We start from the raw sequence: 18,058 nt of genomic DNA on the forward strand, positions 1-18,058 counted from the left end.
TTAATGGCCTAAAATTAGTATCCCCTTGTGGTCCAAAAATATTTAGTTAAAGTAACTGTTGATGTACAGTATGATCCGGTGTTATTAGATAACCGGCAAAGAGAAAATAATATATTGTGAAAATATTACAGGAGGGGATAATGTCTAAAGAAAGACTAGATAATTCAGTATGTGTATGAAAAATGGTTGTTTTGGATGCAGTAACAGTTCTTTGCTGTTTATTTAACAGGACCCATCTTCTATATGAGATTTAAACCACTGACGCTTGAACAAGATATTACATTCCACGTCTTCTTTTCTCTGACCTTGAGTTTCTTCAGCTGTGTCTCTTTGGTGCCTCTGTCCGACCGTCGGTGACCTCTGATATTTGCCGCCTTCTCCATCTCCTCCAGCCACTGTGCGAGGCTCAGGAACCTCTGGCCCATCTGCCTCAGTCTGGTCAGTGTGGTCCTCAGCTGAGTCTGAGTCTCCTCCAGACGGCCCTGGTAGGCCCCCCACTCCTGCTGAGCAGTGTCCAGCACTCTGTCTTCGATCTGAGGTATACCCCAGGGGATTACTCTCTCTCGGCCGTTCAGCACAGAGGAGAGCAAAGACTGGCCATTTGAGCAGGATTCTTGCAGGAGCTGTAAGGGAAATAATGAGGGAAGAACAGATGTACTATACTAGGAACACTCTGTTTTTGACATTTAAATAACACAAAATACTCCTCGGTATCAGTACCTGTAGCTGTTGCAGTGTTTTCTCGAGTGTATCCACGTTTCCATCTGGATGGGACAAGGAAGCCAGAGTGGCCTGTTCCTGCTCCAGCCAGTCCTCAAACACATGCAACCCCCTTTGATATTCCTGATGGACCAGCACTAGGCCTTTGGCCTTGCTGACCGCATTCTGTAAACAACAATTTAGACTTTACTGGAAAGAAGGGGCATGTATTCATTCAATACACAAGACCTAAAAGCCCGACTACGGACTTCAAATGATTGAAATTGAACAATTTAACTACATGTTAACATGATTTCTGAGGAACAAAAGTTAGGGTACTGTAGGATACTCCGAAGCTATAAATACAATTTAAAAATAATTTACTACAGTAAAAAGTTACACCGTATGTTGCGTGCACTCAAAGTACCTTGGTCTTTTCTTTAAGGGCGTTGTATCTACACTGCAGCTGCTGCACCTCCTGCTGGGTAGTGTAGTGTTCTGCCATATTGGACCCCTTTGTGGCGATGGTTCCCAGAGGACTGCTGTGACTCAGTACTTCCTCGTAGAGAAGCTGGAATGAAACACACGCACGCACTGGGTGAAGTACATCTCACGCTGCTGGGAGACGGTGGGGTATGAATGTATTGGACTGCATGTGTATAAATTAAATTAAAAAAAGAGATATTTTTAAATGGAAAAACAGCTGTTCTCTAAAAATAGTGGAAAGGTTTTTCCAAAAATAGAAAGAAAAACAGGCAATAGGGTTGCACATTTCAATACTTAATGTATGTTTAATACGGTTTAAGTAAAAAAAACGTTTACAAAACATATTCTGTCTTTTTAAGCCTGGACATTAGTAATGAGATGTGCTACCTTGGTCTTTCCCAGGTTAGCAGTCTTGTCTCTCATCTCAGAGTACTGTCTGTCTGAACAGCTGAGTGTCTCCTCCACCCGGTCCATCCACATCACAAACTGACTCACGTCCTCCTGATAGCTGGTCCATTGAGACAACGCGCCCTCCATCTGGCTGTTACACCGGAATTATAATGTTAACACAGTGAACAGACGTTTCGCAACTACGCACACAGGCAATGCACACATACATTTAAATTTAATCGTCCCTGTAACCTTTCAACCAACTGACATCCATCACGTTCGACTAGACGCTTCCCAGTCCCATTTATCAATTGACAGACTGATTGATTGGTTCATGATCACCACCTTTTACACTGAATGGAGGCAGAGAGCAAAGAGTCCCATGAGTCTTTGAGGTCCTGGATCTGTTTGCGAATTACTGGGACTCCCTCAGCCGAAGTGTTCCTCTGGACCGCTTCCCCCCGCGTCAGAAGCATCTTGAGCTGGATCTCCCTCTCCTGACGAGCAGCCAGTAAGGCCTACAGACAGAAGTGAAGGGACACGCTTAAAATAATCCTCCCAAGTCTAAACATTATTTGTAATTTGGGTTACAGGTCTGGTTTTCTTAATTCTGAGATAATTCTAGTTCTCTTTGACTAAAAAAAGTCAGGATGAATTGATGGAAAGTGTTGCTGGAGAAGCAAGTAAAATCAACCAATAGCCAAATCTCTAATAAATTAAATTAATAAATTAAAGTTAGTTTATGGGGTGCCATAGTCGTCTTTTCCCAAACTTACTTCCAGCTGTAGCATTCGATCTTCTAACACACCCTTGTCAGTGGTGGTGGAGATGCATGTTTTAAGGACGCTCTGGGCTTCACACACCCAATCCTGGAGCTCTTTAAGGTCCTGAGAGAAGAGGCGGTGCTCTCCCACAATACGCTCTATCCTGGAGGCCTTGTCCTTTAGAGATCAGAGAGCACCACTGTTAGCATTCTCCCCTCATAATGGTTTTGAGAAACAGGTTGGCAGTGAGTTAAACACATTCGGTGCACAAGAACAACCTCTTCATATGTTTGCATATGAAATCACAGTCTTGTTTTTCTTTGCAGACATGTCCAGAGACCATTCTACCCCACATGAAAGTACCAACGCAATGTCATTTTTTGCAGTAATCCCTTTCAGAGTGGAGGCAGAGCTGCAATAACTATCTACAAGTGGCAATTTTAAATGATTTCATTCCTGTTTCCATGTCTAGCAGGGAGGAGGGCCTAAAAATAGCTGTCCACTAGCTAGCCGACAAAGTGAATACGTCTCTTCATCATCGCCGGGGCATTCTCATTGTCCTGCGGGAAGTGGATGGTGCTTTGTGGTCAGAGCAATGTTGTGCTCTACACCGTATCAAATTAATCATAAGAGTGTTACCAATCTAATGAGAGCTTAAAAAAAGGTTAGGTTATTTGGCACTGGCACATTTCTGCTCTGGCATTTTAAATGGGCTTCGGCGGATGAGAGGAAAGCGCCACGGCCAGGGCCTTTTGTTTTGTTGATGAGAGTGCAGCGGCGTGGCCTTTTTGGGAGGTAAAAGATAGATTATTCTGCTCAGGTAAATTACTGTGAGTAGCTGCACTTTCTTGGACGCAATCTTTTAAAAGAAAAAATCTGATTGCAGCAACCATGACAAATAAACAACACGGCTGGACACCATTCTCACACCGCACATGAATCAAGCAAGGCACATGCACGCTGCAGCAGCTTTTCGACAGAAGCACAGAAAGAATAAAGGCACGAGAAGGGGGGTTCTGGGTGGGGCTGTGTTACCTTTGTTAAGTTGCTGAGGGCTAGGTACTGGGCGGACAGCTGGGATACACGGTGGACAAAGCCCTTGCCGGCTGCTTGTCCCTCCCAGAGACGATGAGCTCTTTCCTTCAGTTTGCCCAATTCTGCCTCCCGACTGGCCTTCTCCTCCAGTACACACTGGACCAGTATGGAGCAGGATGGGGACGAGATGGAGAAATTAAGATGAAGGAGCAACAGGATTAGGGATAGGCCGGGTGGGCAGGAGAAGACATGAAGTACATCGGAGAGGACGGTTGCATGTAAGCATTATATTTTTAGCCATTTGGAAAATAGAAAGACAAAAAAAACAAGACAGCGATGACAGAAAAGGGAGATGTGGGGCAGAAAGTTGAATTAATATGTCACAGGAACCGACAAGACAACACATGAAAATACATGAATAAAGACAGAGGGAAAACCAGCATGGAAAAACAATCAGTATTTCTGCTGTTTTTTTAAATAGAAATGCTTGACAAAAAAGTGCGATGTAGGGGTGTATGTATACATGGAAAAAGGTAAGGAGGATTTTGCTAACACAGCTTTAGATACTAAAGCCTGCGTGTATTGCATTGTACTTCAGGTGCTGGGGGAAGAAATGTAATTGCTGGCAGGGCCAGACAAAAGGCAGCGAGGAGGGGAGCTATAGTTGGCTGACTGAGTAAATACAAAAATAGCAACAACGATAAGGGCAGAGCTTTGAGATGGGCTTGATATATTTCTTCTCTATTGTCAGTTTTATCTTTTTAACGCTCAGTGGCTCTCCTTCTTTTTTGTCTCAGCCAGACATGGCGGAGACTGTTATCACATCTTGAAAGGCGCCTTTTAGCCACGCGGCGCTTCAGCTGTGACAGAAGGAGAATTAATTAGATTTCTGGACTTTTCCTCCGACGATTGTGTCGCTGCCTATTAAGACGCCGCTCTATTTTGATGCGTTGGTGCTCGACAAATGTAATTAGTTCCTTCTCCTTTCCCAGCTGATTTTAGATTGTGCTTTAGGGATGCATATCTGATGGAGAGCTACAACTACTAAGTGTCCTTAGAAAATCTACTTAATATTCAATTTATGTTGTAATGATGGGGCTTACTTTTGTTAGGAGAAGAAAAGAGACGTGTGTCAAGGATAATAGCTGAGGAGAGAACTGTAAAAGGCACACTCTCAGCATGACCTAATGCAATTAAACAAAAAATCCTACATTGGGAAAACATATTGCTTGAGGAGTGGCTTTTAAAACACTGTAAAAACTCAGGACAGCATGTATAACCACTGTAATTAAAAAGAGTTAGTCAATTTCAAGAGAGCTTTGAATGTGGATGGTGGAAACATGTTTTTACCATTATTTGAGCAAACTTTGTATTATTTTTGGAGTGAAGTCATTTTAGATCATTCCTATATGCCCTCTCAGAGGTCTGTAAGGCAACTCACGCCATGTGCATATAATGTACTTACACAGACAGGTGGAGAGGTTTGGAAATAAATCAAATTGAGTGAGTGGGAAAAGGGAAGATGTACATTTAAAGACATTCCCAGCTTCTACCTTCCCAAAAAATCTACTGGTTAAAGAAACACAGACGGAGTAGATTAGTGTAAGTCTACGAGGAGCTTGACTTTGGGCTCCACACTACCTGTAGTTTGGTGAGCTCCTTTTTCTTGGCTGGAAGGTCGTGGAGACGAGCACTGCTCTCCTGGACTCTGACCTCTGTGCTGTTCAGCCAGTCCTGCAGAGGCTCAGCACTAGCCTCAAACTCCGTCATCTGGGACTGCAGGTTCTGGAAATACAACATTTGCACAACTAATCCAAATACAAAAAGAGATGGTCTCATTTAAATAGAATTTGCACAAACTAAAAACTAGTTTTCTTAGCGGAATTAAAATGAATAAATAAATTCATCATAGTCTGGCATCAGGTATGTAAACTGTTAAAAAGAAAAAAATACATAAATACTACGTACAGATACTGAGTCTGTATTCATTTTCACCTCCAATCCCTACAGTTAAACTGCATATAACACCCATCCCCTCTGAAATCCAGATTGACAATTTTGTGGGCAACGCATCCACACAAAAGTGAATATGAACCAACCTTGAGAGCCTCCTCCCTCATCTGCAGATTATTCATCAGGCTCTTCCAGTCTTCTCTGGCGTTTGCCACCTTGCCCTTGATTCCCTCCATTCTGTCTTTGGACATCACAGCCATGAGCAGCTCCCCACTGGCTCCTACTGTACTCAGCCTGGCCTGGCCGTGCTCCCTGTCACTCAAGAACTCCTACGGGATTACACAGACAAAGACAAAGGAACTGTGACTATTTAACACACACAAAGGGAGGAGGGTGTGAAAGTAAAAGGAGAGGGGGGGGTAAATTGACTGAATGACAATCCTAAACTTCTCATGTATTCCACTTCTCATGCAATGGCTGATGGGTAAGTCGGTACGGCCATTCTTTACATAGCAAACTAGTCCCCGGATCTCACCGTACACTGTCAAAAAGCAGTAATTAGCGCGAGCCATTGCTAATTCCATATGAGTGGGCAGAAGGAATGGCTTGACCCAGGGAGGCAATCATAGATAAGGACAGTACAGGGAGGCTGAAATGTGTGTGTGTTTTTTTTTACATAGCTCGCATTAAAATGTACACACACCCACCCGCACCCTCCCATCCTCAAAGCTGAGTCGATGACAGTAGCGCAGCGGGGACCACTCCACCATCTGTGCAGTCAGCACATCACTTACACACACTACTGCTTCAGCCCCTCAAAACACACACACACACACACACACACACGGTGCAGTACAACCACACACCATCATAGGAAGTCTTTCTTCATCTCTGCGTCTCTGTATTTTCTCTCAGTTCATCCACGGTTTCTTTTTCTCCACCCTTACCACCACTCTCTCCCTGCCAACGTTACACTATACCACCAATTAAGCATGACACAATGGATGCCCCCGCCCCTCCCACCCTGGCCCTCCTGGAGGTCAGCCGTGTGGAAACATTGTTCCACATTCCTCACCAAGTCAATAATAAATAAAACATGCGTTTCCTCTCTTCTTCACCGCCATCTACTCTATGACATTCACGCTCATCCTCAAGGCTATCAGAAAACTTCTGACGGAGCACTGAAAAGATTAAAAATGATGTCTCCAAGGAACGCAATCTTCATTTGACACTCTTTGAAAACCTGAGTGAGACCAGAATTATCATTTTACTATCAGTTCAAAGCAGTAATTGTATTGTAGTTCTTTATTGGTTATGCTTTTTGACGCAGATATTTTAGATTTTTGACGAGAGTGGCATGGAGCCTTTCTGCTATCCCTCTTGGCTATGCGTCACTCCAACGGGCCCACCGGAGGATACTCAACAGTCGGCATGTCAATACAGGAATCCCCTGGAGTAATATCCAATTGAAATTGGATAGATTCTTCAACTCTATTTTCACTTTCAACTATTCCTTTGTGTAAACCATCGTTGACCAGCCTGCCCGGTTCATGCAAATAGATACAAAATAGCCCTGGCAGGCATCAGGGGCCGTCCAAAGGTGGAAAGAAATGTTTTAATTTTATTACAAGAAGAAGGTTGACTTAATTTCCTTAAACAGGCTGATTATTTCCAGTATTGGAAGTGAATAAATGGCCATTCCTTACATGTAACTCCACCATCAGCAGCTACTTGCTGTGAAATTATTTCTGCCTCACTGCAGCTGCTTAATTAGAAATAGCGACTATGTGGCCATTTTGTATGCCGATCAGACAAGGCAGTATACATGAGTATTAGTCCCTATTCCCCCCACCAAAGTTATTAAAAATGTAGGTATCTCTCAAAAGGCTGAAATGAAAGTTATATTCAGTGACATTCAAATAAATATCAGTTCTACTACTCTCTATTTCTGAATAACATAACACAATGTGGTTCAGTCTGTTTATTTGCTTGGTGGGTCTGCCCTGGGGTGGTGCACTTCATGCCTTCAGCAGCAGAACAAATAATCACAACTTGGTAAGTAAGCAGCAATAGCTGAAAACGCTGAACAACAGTGCGAGTGCAAAAACAGCATGGTGAGGATGGCACAAGACCACAAGTTTATGTCACCAATGTTTTAAGGACACGGTAAGAATTGAACAGAAAAATAAGTTATCTTACTTGAATCCTCTGCAGAGCGGTGACGGCCTCGGCGACACTCTGTGGCACATCAAAGCATTTGGCTGTGCTGATTTTGGCATTGATCAACCACTGCTGAAAGTCTCGCAAGGCTGCACGGAACTTCTGCTCCAGCAAGCGCTCCTTATTTTGACACTCCCTGGATGCACGAAGACTCAGGCTGTGTTGGGCAAAAGAGAATTTTGCGTCGCGGGTGAAATTAACGAAGACAGACAGTTACAACCAGAGGAGAGTGTCCATGTGCTGATCAAAACAAAGAGGATGCGTGTGCAGATGCTCAGATACTGTAAATGCTGCCTTCACATGATGCGCAAGGAGAAAGAGACGCTTGGGACACGAGTGAGAAGCGGGCAGGTGGAGAAATGGCAAAGTGGGTGAAGTGGAAGTAATGATCACTGGGGCAAAGAGGGGGAGTGGGGGATGGTGGTAGAGGGTTAGGGTTAGGAGGGGGCTGAGAGGACACATATGAGTGGGGTAAGAGTTCACAGGGGCGACAAGCTGGAGAGAACAAGGGTTGACAGATTGATGCTGTAAGAAAAAGGGTGAGAATGAAAGAATATGACAGGGATAGGGAGAAGTTACAGCGGTGGGGCACATATCAAAGGGATAATTGGACATCTCAGTAAACTGTATTGTATCAGCACAGACTAATAAAATGCTGAGAATTCTTTGTGTGCCTCATTTAGTCATCAGAATCTACAGAAGAAGAAATTAACAGGGAAGGACGTCACTTCAACGGCTACATTTTGAGGTCAATCGTTTATTGGCATAATTGTGCCAAATCTGAATTTAAGTTCAACGACAGAACCTCTCTATGTCCAGTGCCAGTGTTTATTCTCCCTCATTACCCTTTGTGCACATGGCAACTACAGTATGGTCAAGGTTAGTGAACGATTGGCATACATTAAATGCAGGTCTGTGATGGGACACTAATCCTTGGTTCCTCTGTAAAAGTCAAACATGCATGACCTCAAATCTAACATCCTTTTTTTTTCTCCTCGTCTGCGATCTAGGAATACTGGTCTGTGTAATTAGCTTGTGAGATATAATCCCATTCTTCATACCTCGAGCAAAGTGTGAACCTTAAATTGCATAGACAATATTTACTTACTTTGTATGCAAAATCATAATAACCACAGAACACAAATGAGGATGACTAAGAACAACAAAGGAAAAGAGCCATTGGGAGTCACACATATCGGGCAGTGGGTAAAGGAGGTGAGTGAGGGACGGAAAGGATTACGGCATGGAAACAAGGTGCGCAGCTGCTTGAGTAAGGGTTGGTGTCCAAAGGGAGGCATGAAAAAAACAGGCAAAGGCACACACAACCTTTCATCCACGCACACTTTAACGCACACAAACACCCTTGAGTTTAAATGATGCGATGAGAGCATGAAAGGGTAGTACAGTCGGGATGGCATGAGAGTGGTGGAGGCACTTTTTTTTCTGCTGTGCCAGACACAATCTGTTATGTGCTGCTAAAAGGATGGGGGAGTAACTACCTTTTCTTCATCTCTCTTTGACTCTAATTTTTTTACTCTGTCTCACTCCTTGCTCTTTTTTTCCACAGTGCTAAATGCAGGACAGGTGCAAAGAGCATGAAGGCCAAGTTTATTACAGCTTAAAAAGCCCAGTGAATGAGGAAGGGTGCTGTTTTTGCAAATCAGCAGCCAAAGCCAATTACCCGCCAAAGAGCCGACCTCCCTCAGGTTGTCAGCCAGTAGATGTTAGTCACAATGCCCTACACCCAGTGCCCTCACTCTCAGGCATTATCTACTAAAGTCCACACGCCATCCATGCAAATTAGGTAGATCATTAGTGTTACAGTAGATGTTCATACGTGTGTATGGTTTTATGAACGCACGTTCTCTTTAAACGCACGGTTGTTGTTTTGAAAAGGCATCGCACGTACGCAATCGAGCACTAAATGAACAGAGGGTCACTTATGGGCTCAGAAGCAGGCAATTAGAGCACAGGGAAATATACCATCCAAATGCATCTGATTTCCCTCAAATCACACTTAGTATTGCATAAAAAGGAACTTGAGAAAGACAGTGACCAAGCCGAAGTGAAGGGAAGGTAGTTAAACGTTGCATAGCAACTCGTGGCTCTGGTGCTCTCTGTCACCCTAAGACCTCGTTTGGCACATGTCACAACAACAATGGCCACACACACACAAACACATGCCTCTGACACAAATAAGCTAGTGAAACTGCTCCTGACATTTCGAACATATGAAGGCCGCAGTTCTTCTACTTTGGTTATGGTCCTGTATTATGGAAAAAATGTGCATATTTACGCATGGTGTGTGTTTTGTGTATGCAAGACACTTTCCCATTTATGAATATAACGGGCTCAAAAATCACAATGTTATTAAAGATGTATTCATTGTCCGTTATTAGAATACAGAACATGCAAAAATCATTAAAATGATCTAACCAACATTGGATTATGCAAAGCTGAAATATACTATTATATATATATAGTTACAAAATTGACAGCTTGATCAGAATTGTTGTAACCACAAAGTGGTAAAATAATTTCACCGTGATATAAATCTGTTGAAAGTCCAGGGATTAGAATATGATGTATTAGCCTAAGCAAACGGAACCTAGCTTGATTTCAAACAGACACCAAAAGTATTTTCCGCCACACGCTGTCTCCTAAAGCAGAAAGATTCAGCTCACCTGTTGTGCTGTTTGATAAGCGCGGTGACCCGGTCGGATTGTGAGCCCAGGTCCCCGGAGTACCGCACCAGGTCGTTAAGTTGGCCTTTCAACCTCTCTGCCATCGGCTCGGCGCTCTGCAAGCCCTCCAGTACATCCTAAACAAATCAAAACAGACACCATCTGGCTCAAACCGTGTGTGTGTGTGTGTGTGTGTGTGTGTGTGTGTGTGTGTGTCTGTAAGAGTGTGAGTGCGTCAACTGGTAACGAGCACCCTACAGATCCGCATGACACCCTTCAAAAAAGTGCACTCACATTGCCAATCTCACCCTGGCTTTATCTTCTTAGCTCCTCTCTCTATATATCTCTCTCTCACACACACACACACACACACACACAGTCCAACACATACTCACAGTGCTGCTTGTACAATAGCATTTCTGTTCTTCACGGAGTGTGGCAGGAAGGAGCTGCGGATAACGTTCTCCCGCTCTCCTCAGCGTGCTTCACATTCTGCACTAACACAGTCATGAAATCCTGTCCCATGAAATATGTACAAGTCCGATCCCCCTCTCTCTCTCTCTCTCTCTCTCTCTCTGACGCTCGCTTGTTCTCTGTCCGACGTATTACCAATAAACAACCCTCCCTCCCTCCTTCTCCTGGACTCGCTGCTGTCTTCTCCTTCCCTCCTCCCAACGTTCTGCTACTTTCTCTTCCCTCCTCTCCCCTCTTTCTTTCTCCCTCCTCCCGCTCCTTGCGCTCTTTCCCTCTCACACATCTTCCCTCCTTCTCACGCTCTCTCCCGGTGGAATTCAGCTGTCAGCCCTCACAGATGCGGGATTGGTTCAAACGCGCACAAACGAGCGCGTAACGAAAACACGGCTGGACACAGGAAGCAGGCTGGAGGAGGAGGAGGAGGAGGAGATAGAGAAGCGGAGGAGGGGGAAGACTCCTCCTCTGTTCCTTGACAGCCCCAAATTGAGAAAAAACAGAGAAAGGCATGGCCGGAGAAGCCAGGGAGGACTGTGAAGGTGTACATGCTGGCGTGGTCTTGACAACACAGAGAAATTGTCACGGTGTAAACATCCTGTGGATGTTAGAACCAGAGCAGCAGGGGAGGTGAGGAGCAGAAGCATCGGAGAACCAACCCCTGCAGTCAGAGAAAGACGTCACTACACACTGGAGTTTGAACAAGTCAAAGTGCCGACAGGGGGAAGAAGTAGGAATTGAAAAGCAGGAATAGAAAAGAGGAACGTTTGCGAGGGCGAGATAGTGAAGAATAACGGCTAAAAAAACAAAAGGGGGGGAAGGGTGGAGGGGACAGAAGACAGATTGAGGAGAAAACAAGAGGAACTGATGGGATTGTCCCTGTCACTCCTTCGCCATCCGAGTAAAGCTGATTTACCAACTAATCTGTTTTTAGGATTTACAAATGGAATGGTTAATTACTTACAGAGAAAACACAGCTGAATGCAGAGGATGCAGCCTAAGTCTGCAAATGCTCTGTATATGTACGATTGGGGTTACTTCCCATTAAACAATGCTAATCCCCGCCTCAAAAATTAACATAGTAAACTGCAGCACAGTGGCCACTGTCAGCTTTTCTTTTTTTACACATCACAGTTCCCTCGACCCAAATCTCAGTCGAACAGAGTTTTTATTATCTACTATTTTTTTAATTAACTATTGTGAGCAGATGAACAGTGAATACTTCAGGCATTAAGCTGCCATATATTTAACTGTTGTGCTCTTATACCTTAGCCAGCTGCCACCCCGCGACTGCTTCCTCGCCGTTGCTCCGCCCTTCAGCTTTAAACAACTCCTGGCTCCACACCCTCAGCCGCCCATCCAGCTCCCTCAACTCGTCCTCCAGCCGGGCAGTCAGACGGTGGTATTCCTGCTCCGAGGCTGCAGCGGCAGCCAGGGCCCCCTCCAAGTCGTCCCTGGCCCTCAGCGCGGCCCCTTCCCACTGCTCCAGGGCCTGGGACAGCGCTCCCAGCTGGCGGTCCATGGCCTCGCAGCCGCCTGCCGCCGTGTGTTCTGCGGTGGACGCCGCACTGCGACGCACCCGGCAGAGGCGCTCTCGGCCCTCCAGTAGCTGACACTCCACGCGCTCCTGGCGAGATGGGGAAGGTAGATAGGAGACGAAGTTGCTACGGAAACTGTGGCTACGGAAACCGCAAGCTCTTATTCTATTTGAAGCGGCGTATGTGTCCTGCTCTATTACTTTCTGTCTTTAGCCCTTTGATTCTGTCTTTGGAGCATTAGTTATGATGTCCTGTATTTTCATCCTCGCGCTAGATATAATTTCATCCTGTGCCTCCATACCTCGACGCCTCCATCTCTCATTCTGTGTACAAAGGTAACACTTAGAAGGCAGAGGACGTGAAAGGCGAACACTCGACTGTGATGCAACAGCATTGAATTGATGACAGGATTGAAAAAATGTGGAAAAATGGCAGCTGAGGAGTTTTGTTTGTGAGTAGAACGATATGAACATTGACCTTGAGGCAATGAATGGGAAATGAAAATGGTGCAACTCGCTTGTGTATACAACCAATTATCTTTCCTCCTCTACTGAAATAATTCACACCGTGATTACAAACACAAGACAAAATAATGCAATAATAAGTGCCCACGTGTGAAATTTATTTATATTGCCTCTCATATTTTCTTTCTTTAATTGCAGAATTATTGAATAGTCAAAAGCTTAGCCAGCTCTTGTTATATTCATGGCTAATTAACTGTTCAATTCTTCATCTTTTTTATTTTACTGTAATAGCCCAAAATAATGGCAGTGAGATATTTGGCAACAACATGGAGACAAACTGAGAACGAATTCCTATTCCTTACATAGTTTGCCTTCCTCTATAGCGGTCAACTAAGATTAGATGGGTTCAGATAATTCAGCAATCAGTTACCGTAGCATCAGTTTACACATATAAAATCTTTCATGTAGGTGTATTTTCACCAATATACTACAAATCCTTAAAGCATGCTGTGCCGTAAATTCAGAGAGACACCGCTTACTGTTACAATCTCAATATGAAAGATGTTTTTATAATCCACATCCAACTCATGTACCCTTCAATTATGAAAAACTGATGTTTATGGAGGTGCTATTTCAATACACATATGAGTGACTCCATTCCCTTTTAAATTATCATAACATCATACAAAAGGGCCAGCCAACACATATGGTCAAAAATGTAATATATCAAGAAATCCAAAGAAACGACTTATTTGAAGTGCACACATTGTTTATAATTAAAATACAAAAGGACAACTGGCCATCTCCATCTGCTGACAAAGACTATGTAGCAAAAACTCAAGGAAAACCACTTTAACGGCACACCCATGCTTACTCTACAGCACAACAGGCTTGTCACCAGTCAGCACATTGTTATGATTAGTGTAGTTTAAATAAGTGTATACAAAGAAAACAAAAGGAGTGTCAGCCGGCATCAGCGAGAGGATTTCTTTATATCTGCCTTACCCTCACTTCTGACAGTTTCTTTTTGATGGAAGCAGAGTCCCCTGACGTATCAGACCAGTGATGTAGCTTTTCTCCGACACCCATCAGCCAATCAGTGAGCTCTCGAACAGCCTCCAGGTATTCTTGGTGTTCCAACACAACGGCCTGTGATAGACGTACTCTCTCCTGAAGACAATGAACACAATCAGTCAACATTACTTTAAAATAACAAAGCACTTACATGTAATCAAATTAAGATGAAGTAACGTTATACCTCCACCAAGGCTGTGAGGTCATCAAACTGGCCCTGCAGTTGGGTGCGGGCACCGTGATTAAAGCTGGCATCGCCAGTCTTCTTGAACAGTTCTCTGGCTTTCTCTTCGAGGCTGGACAGAGCCACCTGATGGTCTTCCAGATCAGCCAACAGAGCTCTGAGTCTCTCCAACTGGGAGGCCTTCTCTCTGGGCCCTGGCTGAGGGGTGAGGGGGGCACACACCTCTCTCTCTACAGCCTCCATCCAGCATCGCAGCTGGGAAGCACTCTCCAGGTATCCTCCCCACTGCGACACGGTCCACTCTAATCGACTGGAGGAACAAAACAAGATATTTTTGTGGTTGTCTTTGACTGGAAAGTGTGGAACATGCATTTTTAGTCAAATCTGAATAAACATGGGAAGTATTACACCGTTTTCTTATGTGTTTCTTATGTATCTTTTCACTGTGCAGGTACAGTGTATATTTGATGATGAGGCCAATACATCTAAAAATGGGCTGTAATACTGGCTTAGTACCTTTATGCCCTGGTTCAAAACACACAGATTCACACAATTTTCCTTTGCCATCTGTTATCGCTTCATGTACAAATATGACCAATAGCCGTTCCCACACACACACACACACACACGCGCACTATTTCACCGGATACCCCAGGCCTCCTGATATCCCCTTCACCTTAAAACACAAACACACCCCGTGTGTGACTAACGGTTTTCCATCAACCATTTAATCCCTAATGAGATTCATTTTTCTAATTGCTCAATTAAACAACAACACCCACTGGACTGATGCACGTGCACAGACAAAAAGAGAACGTACTAAATCAAATACGTTAATCAGATTTATCAAATGAGACAAATACTGCTCATTATGTATTTAACCTAATGGTATTGAATGGCATTGAGACATCAATCCGTTACGGTGAAATAACCTGTCCGAAGAGAGGATTTTTTGGCACATGAGGTAAATGGCCTCTAACATATCCAGGGCTTAATGGATTAATAGATAAATAAAAAAAACAGAAAATCGATAATGGTTTGCTGTTTATTATTTGGCAGTTTGTCCAGTTTCTGCTATTGTGAATGCAATTCGGCAATGATGACATAACTCTAAGTTAAGGGAAGGACCTATTCTTCCTTTTGGCTTTAATTGCACACATAGAAGCTAAACCATCACATACTTTGGGTGATGAAAAAAAAGGTGAACGCTCTACCTGTGGCAGCTCATGGCAGTCACAATAAGCGTGGCCCATGCGTCCTCCACTTCCTGTAGCTGAGAGCGGACTACTTCCTGTCCGGCGGCTCCATAGCTGCGCAGGGCCAACTCGCCCTTACCCATCGCCATATTCAGCTTGACCTCGCCCTCCCCCTTCAAAAGCAGGATGTCCTGTGCAAACAGATAGAGGTCAGAGTGATCTGGATTTAGACATCAGAAATATTGATGAATACATTCTCAAGCAAACAGCTCCATCTTGTGTTTACCAGAACAACTGTAGAAAAACTATTAGTGTAGTTTAATCAAGTAAAGAAAAAAATACGTGTGGGCAATCCTAAAGAATCCAACCCCTTTTATCTCATTATATAAAATTATTAGTGTAAATTACAGATACATATAGCCTACCAGTCAAAGCCCCTTATTACCTGCACAGTCTCCAGCCTCTGCTCTAACTGCTCTTTGGTCCCCATGGTGCTGTCTACAGTACCCAGTCTCTCCTGGATCTCCTCCAGCCAGGCCCAAACCCCTTGGAGGGTCTCTCCAAAGGCCTGGCTCCCTTGGCAGCCTCGCAGCTTCTCCCTGGCTGCCTTCAACAGGGCCTGGTGCTCCATCTGGAGCTGGCCTGTCATTCTGACCTCCCCTCCTGATCCCCGGCATGCTTCAGACAGAGACTGGGCCTCCTGGCCGAGATGCTCGATGGAGTCCCTTGCAAGAGACAATGATATTGTTACGAATGTTTGACAACCCACGCTCGGGCGTCGACAACATATGGCTTCACACACCCACGTATGCACACCTTTTTGCAAGCAATTCCTCATGGAGGTTTTCTATCCTCTTCAGCTCTTCTGTGATGTCTTGGGCTCCTTGCTGGCACTCCCCCCCAAGAACGGGTTCTCTCTTGAGGCTGAGATCCATCTGCTTCAGCCAGTCTCTCATTCCCTCCACACAGTCATTAAAGCTGGAGAGGAGGTGCGTTGGCGTTTAATTATGATTTATTTGCATAAACACATGACACAACAACAATAGTAACTTACTTTCTCATGAGGTCAATACTCTCTTCCAAGTCTCGTTGGCTCTGAGAGCAGCAGTCCAGGTAGCTCCTCCAGTCTTTCTGACAGGAGGAGAGATGCTCTCGGATCTGTGCTGCTCCAGCTTTAGGCAAGTGGAGTTGTAGCCTCTCGGCTTCCACACGAACCTTAGAAAGACACTCTTCCCCCTCAGATCTCCGCTCGACTGACACCTGTGGATGTGTACAGAACATGTACAGACTTATAACACTCATATGTAACACTCAATTACTTCCTAAAAAGTGGTATAACGATATAAACAGCACACTTCATCTAAGAAAGATGCTGTAGTTTGTTCAATACAAGCCCAGATTTAGTTTGGCACAATGATGACATTTTGTATAGGGTAATGTAGTAAATATCAACAAGTGCAGTTACTAAAAACTGAGAGACTTGTGCATGATTTTGGTTTAACACAATTCCCTGACAACTGCACCAAAAGAAAAGCATAATGGAAGTATGGAATATAACAATACCTTTAACCGCTGCAACTTAGCTCCAAGCACCGCAACATCCCCTGATAGATTGGAACATTCTTTCAGCTCCAACTTCAGATCTGTGAGCCGGGAGTGGAAGTCTTGGATGAGATCTGCTTAGAGTAACATAAAGGACTGGTAAACAAAAGGCAAAATAAACAATGGCGACAAGTTGAGGAAAACTGAGGTGTTAAAATAAAGGCGCAGAATATTTAAAAGTGAAGGGACCCGAAGGAGGAGAGTGGGAAGAGATGTGTTGCGGCAGATACTAAGTGCGGGCGTGTCCGCGCTGTTGTGTGCTGGGTTGCCTTGGCAACAAGCCCAAAATGACACCCTCGAGAGCAGATGTGACAAGAGCGGCATTAATCTCTGAGGCACAGGTGTGTGTCTGAGCAGTTAGAGCACCAGTGTAACACACAGTGTGCAAACAGAGTGTGGGCTGTTGTGGATGGATTGAGTGTGCTATGGGAAAAAATGTAGGTTAATCAACAATAAATCTGTGCACCAATGACAAATAACCTCCCATCATGTAGTTGTGCACTGTTTGATTGGATTATTATAAGATTTTGAAGTACTATTAAAATACATATTTATTAAAGGGGAAGTTGTGAAGGTAAAGAACAAAAACGCCATCCAGGAGATCATTTAATAAAACATTAAACTATCTGGATTGAAATTGTACTCCAGAATACCCTCTTTACAGATACACAGCGATTACCGTTGAAGTGGAGCTGCAGCCCATCCTGCAGGCTGCCCTTGGTCTTGGCACAGCGTTGGGCAACAGCCTCTGTTCGCTTGACAATGGAGGTGAGGTCAGAGGAGAGGCATGACAACTCCTGAGAGGGATGAGACCTGCACAGCGCACTCAGAGCGTCCCTCGCTGAGTCCATGTCTGCCCTCTGTTGCTGCACAACGCTTTGCAGGTCCTGTAAATGAAAAGTGAGAAATAAGAGGATGTATATTGATAATTGGGGTTAAAGGGTGGTGGAGAGGGCAGAGTGTACATGTTCATCCACCTCGCAGATGTCAATTACTGCCAGATTAGAATGTATTCTTATGAAGAGTCTAAGCTCTGATCTCCTAAAGAGGGTCATAATTGAGGACAATAGGATACCAGGCGAAAATGTTCTCTGTGTTTAAAACATGCGATAGAAATAAACTAGCATTCTCTTAAGCCATTTAAATAATTAAGGCTTCACAAATGAAATGTTGTCTCATTGTATTAACTCATTTTGTGTTTTCATAGTGTAGATAGGAAGTAAAAAAGATGGTAATAGAAATAACTTTTGAATAAGAGGAAAGACTGCATGGTTACTTCTGGCATATTCTTTATGTACTCC

At 44.1% G+C, this 18,058-nt stretch overlaps 1 protein-coding gene across 9 annotated transcripts in view; it reads right to left on the minus strand.

Moving 5' to 3' along the window:
- The window catches only part of syne1a (spectrin repeat containing, nuclear envelope 1a), a 115,025-nt gene that overhangs the window by 53,428 nt on the left and 43,539 nt on the right, over nucleotides 1–18,058 (minus strand). For all 9 annotated transcript variants that reach the window (XM_078093108.1, XM_078093110.1, XM_078093111.1 and 6 more), the window contains exons 46-65: nucleotides 17,437–17,644; nucleotides 16,719–16,831; nucleotides 16,210–16,415; nucleotides 15,972–16,133; nucleotides 15,601–15,880; nucleotides 15,174–15,346; nucleotides 13,960–14,269; nucleotides 13,707–13,871; nucleotides 11,967–12,326; nucleotides 10,232–10,368; nucleotides 7,527–7,704; nucleotides 5,474–5,656; nucleotides 5,016–5,159; nucleotides 3,375–3,530; nucleotides 2,352–2,516; nucleotides 1,921–2,093; nucleotides 1,573–1,726; nucleotides 1,127–1,270; nucleotides 721–885; nucleotides 306–623 (exon numbers count right to left, since the gene is read on the minus strand). In XM_078093108.1, coding sequence (XP_077949234.1) covers nucleotides 306–623; nucleotides 721–885; nucleotides 1,127–1,270; nucleotides 1,573–1,726; nucleotides 1,921–2,093; nucleotides 2,352–2,516; nucleotides 3,375–3,530; nucleotides 5,016–5,159; nucleotides 5,474–5,656; nucleotides 7,527–7,704; nucleotides 10,232–10,368; nucleotides 11,967–12,326; nucleotides 13,707–13,871; nucleotides 13,960–14,269; nucleotides 15,174–15,346; nucleotides 15,601–15,880; nucleotides 15,972–16,133; nucleotides 16,210–16,415; nucleotides 16,719–16,831; nucleotides 17,437–17,644 — 3,894 coding nt within the window. The remainder of the gene's footprint in view (nucleotides 1–305; nucleotides 624–720; nucleotides 886–1,126; nucleotides 1,271–1,572; nucleotides 1,727–1,920; nucleotides 2,094–2,351; nucleotides 2,517–3,374; nucleotides 3,531–5,015; nucleotides 5,160–5,473; nucleotides 5,657–7,526; nucleotides 7,705–10,231; nucleotides 10,369–11,966; nucleotides 12,327–13,706; nucleotides 13,872–13,959; nucleotides 14,270–15,173; nucleotides 15,347–15,600; nucleotides 15,881–15,971; nucleotides 16,134–16,209; nucleotides 16,416–16,718; nucleotides 16,832–17,436; nucleotides 17,645–18,058) is intronic.

Source organism: Gasterosteus aculeatus, chromosome 18 (genome assembly GCF_964276395.1).
Source record: "Gasterosteus aculeatus chromosome 18, fGasAcu3.hap1.1, whole genome shotgun sequence".
Classification (NCBI taxonomy): Eukaryota; Metazoa; Chordata; class Actinopteri; order Perciformes; family Gasterosteidae; genus Gasterosteus; species Gasterosteus aculeatus.